General features: G+C 39.1%; 1 protein-coding gene across 1 annotated transcript in view; it reads left to right on the plus strand.

Moving 5' to 3' along the window:
• Nucleotides 1–11,039, plus strand: part of LOC125483475 (disco-interacting protein 2 homolog A-like) — a 28,852-nt gene extending 17,813 nt beyond the window's left edge. The window contains exons 9-13 of the mRNA XM_048598696.1: nt 1,051–1,108; nt 2,638–2,712; nt 6,176–6,350; nt 7,857–7,980; nt 9,496–11,039. Of these exons, the coding sequence (XP_048454653.1) occupies nt 1,051–1,108; nt 2,638–2,712; nt 6,176–6,350; nt 7,857–7,980; nt 9,496–9,748 (685 nt within the window). The 3' untranslated portion in view covers nt 9,749–11,039. The remainder of the gene's footprint in view (nt 1–1,050; nt 1,109–2,637; nt 2,713–6,175; nt 6,351–7,856; nt 7,981–9,495) is intronic.
• Nucleotides 11,040–11,280: the final 241 nt, after the last annotated feature.

Consider the following 11,280-nt stretch of genomic DNA (forward strand, 5'->3'; position numbering starts at 1 on the left):
AGACTGAGGTAACTGTGGAAAGATCTGCCATAGTGTTCCAAATGTTTTCTGCTGCAAAACTCGACAATTATAGGAATGTCAGCATTAAGCCTCCATTAATTCCGAGATCTGTGTGCTATAGTTGGAAAGTTTGCAATTCTCTATTGTCTCATCTCCTCCATATTGAAACTGCTGCTGCTAAAGAAGCCTTGTTGTGTAAATTCTAAACACACACATCATATTTATGTTGGATTTTGCTGATTTTAGTGGGTGTCCACAAAGTTCACACAAAACTCTTTATCCTATACCAGAATTGCAATTTTCTTGTGAAATGCCAATGCAGTTTGCTGTCTGGCACCATCATGGAAGATGCAGCATAGGTTCCATTTGGTCATCTGTCCTGATAGCTGCCTGTGCTTAAGTGTTGTATGTTGTCCAAGAATGTTCCTGCGAAACAGCTTGCCACTTCAAAGACCCCCTGGAAATTGTAATATTGGGGCTTTTTGTTCTACATACACAGATCAACAAAGTGAAATCAAGCATTGATATCAGTATTAAATAGAATTTTGCAAAGTAGGATCTTAATTCTGCCAGAGTCTTGGTTCTTTTGAGATCATTTGCTTTCAATCTCCCTGCAAAGAAAAATCTTTGTTTCTGGTAAGGTATTTTCAAATGTAATTTCTGAAATAAAATTGAAAAACCCACTTCTAGCATATGGACGATTTTTTTTTTTCTTTTGCTGGAGCACTTGAGCTTTTGAAAACGAAGTAGCCCATCAGCTCAGTTATGTAGCACGAGTGAGTGATATATGTGGTCGTGCAGTGTTCCAAAGAGACAAGACTGCCATTCATTTATGTTACTTGCCCATGCCAGATAACCTATATTGATAAAGTGGGAAAAACTGTTTCCAAGATGGGTCATATTTGAAATGACGCACCAACTTTGCCAGAATTTTGACAGGTGGGTTGGGGGAGAACTACAGGAGATTTATGCACAATGTGCACATATTTTTATACTGAACTATATAGTATTCTTCCTTTCCTCAACAAAATCTCATTTCTTTGGTTGTAGGGTGCGTTTGGTGGAGAGAGGCTCCCCACATAGCCTTCCACTAATGGAGTCAGGAAAGGTAAGTGGATCAAAAAAAAAATCTTTTCAGAGAGGTTTGAAAAAATTGCTGATTGTCCAGTTAACATTAGAGAGTAAACAGCACATCTTGAACTACGTCAGACCTTAATCAGATCAACAGATCTGAAAAAAAAAAACTGGTAATTTTGCATGTGGTATGTTGGATTCCACAATACCAGGAAAGACTAACAATTCCCTTCTCGTTTGCCTCAGATTAATATTTCTTCTTTAGAAAGAAAGGAGAAGAGCTACAGTCCATAATGTTATACATTACTAAGATGTAAGGATCAGACGAAATAAAACACCAAGTACCAGTTTGGTACTGCCAGTCTTAATTTTGTTTCAAAGCAGAGAGTGCAGAATAAAAACAAGAATAGGGGTTGTGGAATTCCTGATTCTAGGAAAGTTCAAAACTGCAGCAGATCTTTTGAGCCATAGTCATATGGCAAGCAAACAGACCCTTCAGTCCAACTCCTCCATGCTGACCAGATTTCCCAAACTAAATGGTCAATTTGTCCGCATTTGGCCTATATCCCCCTAAACCTTTCCTATTCATGTACCTGTCCAAATGTCTTTTAAATGTTGAGACTATAGCTGTAATTACCACTTCCTCGGACAATTCATTCCATATTCGAACCACTCTGAAAATTTTCCCCCTCAGTTGATGACCCTGGCTGATCTCTCGGAGCAGGGCATGGACTGGTGTTTTGATTACAGTATCATGCAATCTCGTGGAAAGAAAGAGGAAAAAGCAGTCAATTCGGAAAAACACTGTGCCAGTTCCAACAATTAGAGGACACCTAATTATCGAAGAAAAGTCTGGATAAAATCTACAATGAAATGGCTAGGTGTTTGACAGACACTTAGCTTTCCTTTTTCTTGGCTTTCTTTTGTCCTGATCAGCTGGCTTGCTAATTATAGCAAGTGTCCTCAGATCCCAGCATCATTGACGAAGCGGGGACCAATTAATAATTGCATTCACTGGTAAACCATTTGGGATATAAATGATGGAAAAAATTAGTCTCTGTGATTATCAATGATTATCAAATCATTCTAGTTTGCAGATTTCATCAAATATTGGACACTTGTACTCTTTCTGTTGTCTGTAAATGTTACATTACTTGAGACATTTGAGAATCCCTCTGTGTTCTTGGCATCTAGATTCACTAGTTCCTTGGTCTGTCAATAATTGACAGTCTGAGTTTTTATTAAAGCAAGGTATTGTGATTGCTGAAAAACAGGAAGTTCTTGAAAAACTTAGCAAAAGCGTTTTTAAAAAAAACTGTGGAGAGAGAAACAGAACTTGTGTAGTCAATGGCCTTCATCAGAATTGGGTATGGTTAGAGATATAGCAGGTTTTGAGAAGTCCTGGTCAACCTATTACATTTTTAAACTTCCAGTGCTGAAGATAGACCATTAATAAGAAATTCTACTGTTTTTCTTGGTTATTTTGGCTGATCTTGTTTATAATATGTGCAATACTGTTGAATCAATAAGAATGTAGGCATTTTAATCTTGTTTCTATTGCAGATTCTTCCTGGAGTTAAGGTTATCATAACTAATCCAGAGACAAAAGGACCTCTGGGAGATTCCCATTTGGGAGAGGTGAGATCAGGAAGAACAAGTTGATGCTGCAATTAGACTCTAGTTTCCACAAGTTTGAAAGCATAGACTTGGAAAATTATCCTGCTAGTACAGTTTATTAATGTGGTAGTTATATGACTTATGTTATGCTTTTCTTCTGGTGTGCATCAAGTCAGTAGCACACCAGCATATCTATAATTAGTATGTTTTCTAAATAATTTTAAAATTAATAGTTGGAATGAAAAGTTACATTTAGTATTGACTGCATTTCTGTTTTGTGAGCAGGGAGCTGATCAGACACTGATATATTCGCTGCTTACTGCCTTGCTTCACCTCATCAGTAACCTGCAGAAATTGTTTTGTTGGCAGAACATTTGCACATGTGTTTCACTCTTCAGATAGTTTTGTACATGTCTCAGTGGACTGAAATCAGAAACTGGGTCCCTCTTTTTTTTTATTCTTCTGTTCTTTTGTTCCCCTCAACAGTCCCAAAGCGGTTATTTCACTAGGTAGGCAAGCTGAGGCCAGACAATCCCCATAGCATGTTTCCACAAATAATTGTGACATTAAAGAAAAAATGATCTGTTTTCAAGGTATTGTTCTGAGGTATAAATTTTGCTCAGAAAATTGCGAGAACTTACCTGTTTCCCTTCAAGTAATGCCACCTCAGGACAGATGGGAACTTGATTTAGCATCTAACCTAAAGATAGCACCTCCATCAATACGATGTACTGGCAGTACAGTATTAAGGCTTTAGATTAGGCCAAAGATTCCCAGACTCTTTAGTCCTTGCTTTTGTAATTCATGACCTGTACCAACTACTGTTTATAAACACAACTTATTTTTGCATCATTTGTACAGCTGGTGCTCAAGTATATTTTAAGGCGTTTATTCTTCTTGTGATATGGGTATCATTGGCAAGGCCAGCATTTCTTACTCATCCTTAACTACTCTTGAATTCAGTGACTTGCTTGAATCTGACATTTCTGCTGAGTTAACACCAGCAAAGTGAGTATGCCCAAGGAGTTCCCAGACTATTGCAGACTAAGCAATCTTTTTTCAGAAGTTAGCTGAGCGACAGTCACATTGCTGGCGACACATGTAATCCAGACCAGGTAAGGACAGCAAATTTCCTTGCCTAAAGGGCGTCAATAAACCAGATAGTTAACCAATTATCATTAAAACTAATAAATTTAAAATCCATGAGCTTCCTTGTGCCAAGTTAAATTAAATTATGTTTATTGTCATGTACTCACATGAGTACAGTGAAAAGTGTACAAGTCACCACGTACGGCGACATCTTGCGTACAAAGGTACCTAGGTACAGAATCTTGTTACAAGGCAGAAAAATGAAGAAAACAAAGTTTAAAAAGTTAAACATCGCAGTCATTACTAAAAAGTAGAAAAAACAAAGAAACGGTTAACAGTTCAACACCACAGTCTATAAAACGCCGAAGCATGTTGTATTCGTACTCTTCTCAAGAACTCGACCTTGCTCCCACTGCCAGCCGGGCTGGCTGCTCTTGCCACTGACCGCCTCGGGCTGTCAGCACCCGCACTCACCTCTGGCTGCTTCGGGTCGTGTGTTCCTGCTGTTTGGGATGACTGCCATTGATGCCAGGAACCCCTCTCGCTGTCACATTGGGCTCATGTATTTATAATGTAATTGAGTATTGCGTTACTAATCATGTCCATACTCGTACATTCTTGATGCTAATGTAAAGCAAAACTTCTAAGCTGCATCTTCCAAAGTAAACTGTATTTGTTATTCCAACAAACAACTGGATCACAGACTTGTTCTAGTTTCACTTGCAGGAGGCTGTTTATCTACTTCATACTCCAGTTTCAATAATAGATGCTCATTGCTGCTGGGATTTGCTTTCAGGTCATTCATTTGGATTAATCCGGATGACTGGTCTACTGACATGATTATTATGCCCCACTTTTATCCCTTCATCTGATCTAATGCTGTTTTGTTGTAAGTCATTTCAAAAGCTGAAAACGTGATCATGACTTTGGAGCTCGTCAGGTGGGATACTCTTCGGATTTCCTCCCTTGTATCGTTGGCGTTGCTTTGCTGGAAAGGGTTTCCTTGATAATTCTGCCAAGATAACGGCAGCAAAGCGATCATATTCAAAAAATTTCCTGGCTACTGTTGCAGTCTGAACCGTCCTTGTATGTGCGGAAACGATGGGTGTCTGCTCTTTTAGGTGGCAATTTGAAGCGGATGATCAACTTTCTGCAGCTGAAACTAGAATGAGTCTGTAACCCAGTTGTTTGGGAGAGTAATAAATAGAGTTTACTTTGCACCACTCTTTTTCTGCTAGCATCAAGAACCCACTGGTATGGATTTGTTAATAACTCAATACTCAATTTAAGTCAACTCCAGACAAGCAAAAACACTAAACCCTCTTCTGCCTAAACATTACAGTAATCCAAGAGCTCATGAGGACTTCAATTCATGCACAGAATAAATAAGCACTGCATAGATATTTGAAGAAGACTGCAGCAGACATCAATTGTTGCCTATTGTTTTAGACTTTTGTGACTGTAGAATTCCTGTTTCAGAAACAGGAAATGTAGGCTTGAAAACCACCTGGATTCTCCTTCAGTCTCCTGGAATGAAAGATTAATTCCCCTGGATACTGCTGTGAGCAATCAAGGACAAAACCATACTAAATAAATCATTCTAAAGGTCACCTTCTTTGAATACTTTTTATAATGATTGAATAAATATTGGAGCTGGGGTTGAAGGATAGGAGATAGTGTGATGATCACTCTTGAAGAATTTATAGAATTGGCAACACAATGCAGAAAAACAGATTGTAAGGCTAATAGCAGTTTTTTTAATACTAAAACAAAGCAATTTAAATTAAGCATGGTGAAAATACTTGTAAGCCAAAACTGTTGGCAGAAAATGCCTGAATTTTGACAGAATTCACAAACAGCCCAAGAACTGATGCAAATGCTACAGTGCCGTCAATGAAGAAAATCCAGATTGCAAGCATTACTTGTTAACCGCTCATATCCTCTACATTCTGACCTCGATTTATGTATTCAAGTCTTGTAGGGAAAAAGCTTCTCACTCACAGTAGTTAATTAATAATATGTGTGACAGTAAAATTAATAGAGAGAATGTGCGTAACAAACATGACATGCCAACTTTTTTTAAAATTCTGTCGAAGGCTATAAATTCAACTGTCTGCTTCTCTTTATCTGCTAGTTAGAGTTGTTTGGTTAGAGTTTAGAGTTTTAGCTGTAGAAATTGAGATTGCAGTCGGTCGTTGTATCATTGATGTCCACATCTAGAGAGTCTTTCTAATTTGCCAACAGTGTTAATGAATTGGGAATTATACACTTAAAAATGTCTCACTTTGTAAATAAATCTAAAACTGAGTTAAGGTCTCTTCCTTTGCCAATTGACGGAGCACTTTAATGTGTAAGAAACAATGATTTGCTGATTTGTGATGCTTTCCTTGATCAGATCTGGGTAAGCAGCCCTCACAATGCTACTGGGTACTACACTGTTTATGGTGAAGAGTCCTTGCATGCTGACCATTTTAATGCCAAACTCAGTTTTGGGGACACTCAAACTTTGTGGGCCCGGACAGGATATCTGGGATTTCTTCGAAGAACAGAGTTAACTGATGCAACTGGAGGTAAGTCTTGGTGTGCACAAACAATGTGAAATGTAATTTAGCTAATTGTTTAGTGTGGTTTTCACGTTTTAATTGTGCACTGCATTTCATTTAAGTACATTGGTAAAGTTGCACAAGTTTTAAAGGGATAAATGTTAATACATTGCAACTAGACGGGGAGGTAAGTTGTGAGGAAAGCACAGGTTACAGAAGAATATATAACTGCTTCAGAGATTGGGCAAGAAATTGGCAGTTAGAGTATAACGTGAGAAAGTGCAGAATCATTTTTGTGTTAATACTAATAAATTGGTATTCTGAGGGATTTGGGTATCATTGTATACTAATTACAAAGGTATCATACTGGTGTAATAAACAGTTAGGAAAGCAAATGATATGTTCACCTCTATTGTCAGCGAGTTGAGAAATAATGATTAAAAAGTCTTGCTGCGATTGTATAGGCTAAGAACACGGCTGGAGTTTTATGTAAAATTTTGGTCTCCCTACCTAAGGAAGGATGTCTTTGGCTGCAGCAAAGACTTGAGAGATTGATTTATTGAGATGAAATGGAGTCCCCTCGTAGGATATGGTATCTCTATGATAGAGTTCTTTGTGAGGAAGGGATTGTGTTTATGCTGGAATCCCCAGAAAAAGGGGAGTGTTGGATTACGCTGGAGTCCCCAGGAGGTGAGGGAGTGCATTAATGCTGGCGTCTCTGGGGATGCGGACACCTACACTAAGGTTCACTGGGAAAGGGGTAGGATAACTACACTGGATTCCGGGCAAGCTACTTTACAGTAGAGTTCCCAGGAAAGGTATTTTACATTTTGGAAGCAGTTAATGTTCTGCAAATGCATGGTGATGTGGCATGTAGTGTTTTTATTTATTCACTCTTGGGATATGGGTGTTGCTGGCTGACCAGCATTTATTGCCCAACCCTAGTTGCCTTTGAGAAGGTGGCTGTTGATCTGGCATCCTGGAACAAGTAGACAAATCACCAGCCACAACATTTGTCTCTGGGGTGGGATCCTGGCAGCTTGCTCAGGAAACAGTGTCATGAAGTCTTCCAGTCATTCTTCAAGAGGGCAATCCGGTTTCACGCTGGAGTCACAACAGAGCTGCTTTGGAAACAGAATATGTGAGATAAGAGGCCAGTTCTCAAGCTTTCCTTCAGCTGAAAATCAAAACCTCAACTGCTGGCAAAATGCTGCTCAGACAGATCAGCCATAAAACCCAATCAAGTGACTACCAGCAAGCAAGTCCAACAACTCTCTGAAACCATGTAGGTTTGTAGGAAATTTTTTCCATGTGCCTTTTCATTAGCCTTTTATAAAGAAATCTCCACAGAATTTAAAATACATCCCTTTTTTCCCCAAATTCCTTCAGGACTCAAGTCCTCAAAAAATTGCATGTGAAGAATTCAGTGCTCGTGAGGACTTTAGGTCTACAGAAAAAATGCTTTCATCTCTTTCCCTGTTGCTAACTAGAAGTGACTTATCTAAATGAGGATATTTATCTCTTCTGTTGCAGAACGTCATGATGCCCTTTATGTGGTTGGATCCTTGGATGAGACCCTTGAGTTGAGAGGAATGCGTTATCACCCAACTGATATTGAGACCTCAGTGCTTAGATCACACAAGAGTATTGCTGAATGGTAAGGCATGAATTAATCAGAAAGATTAATATAAGCTTTGATGCTTAATCTACTGACCCCATGATTTCAGATAGAATTCTTTATTCCAACTGAACTGTCAAATTGGCAGTGACAGAAGAGTATGCAAATAGGCAATGAATTGGGAAAGTATTCAAGAAGGAAGAAATAAAATGGGGCATGAATGGGTGAAAAATGGAGGAGGATAATTAGGGGAAAATTGGATATCAAAAGAGTTGGACATGGGCACAGGAGAGCTGCCAAAATGGGCACCACCGGTCTTATGGAAAATTGTCATATACCACAAGAAATGATGTCCTAAACCAGAAGACCAGAAAAAAGATGTAATCAAGTTAATATCTGAGGCACTGTCAACTTGTAGACCATCAAAGACACACAACCAGTACACAGTTTGGTTGTCCATTGTATACAGCTGGTAAATCTGAGGTGAAAGTCAGAGGGTTGAGGAGTAGTGGAGATTTGACTCTGAGCTAACCATGGAATGTTAATCGTCAAGTTGCAGTTCCAGGACGTTACCTTCAGAGCAGCCAATCCCTTAGGCCAGCATATGAAGGAGCAGTGGGATTTAAACAAAAAGCTAAAAGGCAGGGATACAAAATCTAAATCCGTCTTATCAGTAGCTAATTTAAAGAGTCTTGAGATGATGAGGTTGAACCTAGATTTTAAGGGCTTGGATAATCTAGTGCAGTGAAGGATGATGCCGGCGTTCCGAAGAGCGAGAGAGCAATTTAGTTCGTGAACTGCAGTGAGCGAAACAGAGATCACTCCAACTACATTGGACCAGAACCTGGAACATGATGAATCAGAGAGCCAAGTGTAGAATGAGACATCCCACAAAATGACTGAGGTCACAGGAGCTTGCCTAGCAGTGATTAAAGGCAGCCTGATAGAGAATGCAGTCTCAGCAGAAAGTGATGTGGTGTTCATAATAGAGATGTGGAATTGGGCCAGGAAGAAACAGATTTCTGCTCAAAATCCAAAATTGCAACAGAGTAAAACTGAAATGCACTGGAATACAGGCCCCAAGTCCACAAGTGAAAGGGAACAGACATGGGATCCACTGGAAGAGATTGTTAAATTTGAAGGTTTTGAATGCTGTCAGAATTGTAGTAGTACGTATCTCCAACATAACCCACCACAGCAACATAATCCTGCCAGCAGAGGTGTCCTGAAAAACATGAGTTGATAAGAACATAAAGCAAAGACAGATGGATGGTGGATGACATTCACTACGTAGGGATATTTTAAGTTAGACATTAAGCTAAATTATTAAGAGAAAAGTTACTGAGCGGTGGGAGGCAGGTAATAGATGGAATTGGAGTGAAGAAGAACTTGGTCAGAAGTGACTAACTTGGATATTACTTTTTTATCAAGGTTCATGATAGAAACTTAGTGCTGTAAATAATTTTATTTTCTATCTATGGACTTTTTTTAAAGAAAGAACTCCCTCAAGCATTATGCTACCTTTTTCTCATGAATGTTTTTATTTTTCCACAGTGCTGTCTTTACATGGACCAACCTGCTTGTTGTAGTGGTGGAATTAGATGGGTCTGAACAGGAAGCACTGGACTTGGTTGCCTTGGTTACTAATGTTGTTTTAGAAGAACATTATCTGATTGTGGGAGTGGTAGTTGTGGTGGACCCTGGGGTGATTCCCATCAACTCACGTGGTGAAAAGCAGCGAATGCACCTTCGGGATGGTTTCCTAGCTGATCAGCTTGATCCCATTTACGTGGCCTATAATATGTGAGTTTAGTGCTCTGAGACTACTTACTGCTACTGCTGCCTCAGTGACAGTGTTTGTCGGTGCCCTGAATGTCCACATTGATCTTAAATGCTGCACTAAAAATGAGAACAAAGAAAGCCAGACCTTGCTGGGAGGTGGTGCTGTGTCTGTTAAGACCATACATCTAGTATGACCTGTTGTCAACTACTTCTCACGGTGATGTGTTCTGCATGGCTCCAATGCCTGTCATATTGAAAGACGATGGACGTGCCTGCCACACCACTTCTGGTGCCATATTAAATGTGAAGTAGTATTCGAGAAATATCACTATCACAGCACATCGAAGAGACTGCACAGCAGCAGCAGGAGCATATCTCCATCATATTTCATCAGACTTCCTGCAAGACTGGGAGATGAATCAGTTATTATTTTTATTAAATCCCTGCTCGTCTTCACTGTTCATGTTGCCACACTTTCTTGATGTGGCTTTAGATTTGAAAATCTTTTTAAAACCTATTTATTCTGTTAATCAGTGAATATGATTGAATGAATGGGGACATTTGGATATCCCAGAGCCAGTTTGAGGGGGCCATTGTCTTTAAAGTTGTGCTGATCTTCATGCTAATCCACTGTTTACATCATTAAGAAGCAATGGAAAATGGTCATGGACAAAGATTATGTCAAGTGCTAGGTTGTCTTGTGACGGTTGCATTATTGACTTGAGTGGAACTTCTGGGAGTTTCCATCCCATTATTGCGTTGTGACCTGCAAAAGCTGGTGAGAACGATGCCAGCTTGTCACTATTGTGATCGCTGCTAACCGTGATAATCAGGCCTCAGCAACAGAACTCAAAATCAGACCATCTTACCTGCACAAAGATTATCATTATATCTCTAGAAAAAGTAAATAAAACTAGTATCCTGTCATTTTAATGATTAGAATATTGTGATACTTTTTATAAAGTATTGTCATTGCACCAATGGAATCCTATGGCAGCATTCCCTTCATTAACATGTTTCCTTCCGTTTTATGTAATATTGCCAGGCCTGGAAATGCCACAGGATTTAATCATTGCTCTTATAACGGATTTTCAGAGAGTTCTCTAGAGTGGCTTTAATTATAAAGTTGCACAGAGATTGAATTGATGTGAAATGAAGACCTTTCTGTTTGATTATTAAGCTCCAGTTTTTGCCAGTTGCTACAATTTGCACCATGTTTTTGACATGCACTTGCATATCTGGCTGGCTTTATTTGCATTCTGGGCCTTGAGACATGAAACAACTCAGTGATTACACAAATAAATAAAGTTATTGAAGACGTTTGTAGATTTTGCTAAAATCATTTACTTCCAAGTGGGACAGCCACTTATTGATAATCATCTGGTTCGTTCATCCCTCAGGGTAGGATCTCTTGTGCTCTCACATTTACTTTTCTGCAACTTCGATCTTAGCATACCTTGTGGGCTTTTCTTTTAATTACAGTCAGCAAATCTTTAGCAGTGAAAGAAATGATAACATTTCACAATGTTGTGATGTTTCAATGCAATCAGAACATTC

Source organism: Rhincodon typus, chromosome 7 (assembly GCF_021869965.1).
Source record: "Rhincodon typus isolate 14 chromosome 7, sRhiTyp1.1, whole genome shotgun sequence".
Taxonomy (NCBI): domain Eukaryota; kingdom Metazoa; phylum Chordata; class Chondrichthyes; order Orectolobiformes; family Rhincodontidae; genus Rhincodon; species Rhincodon typus.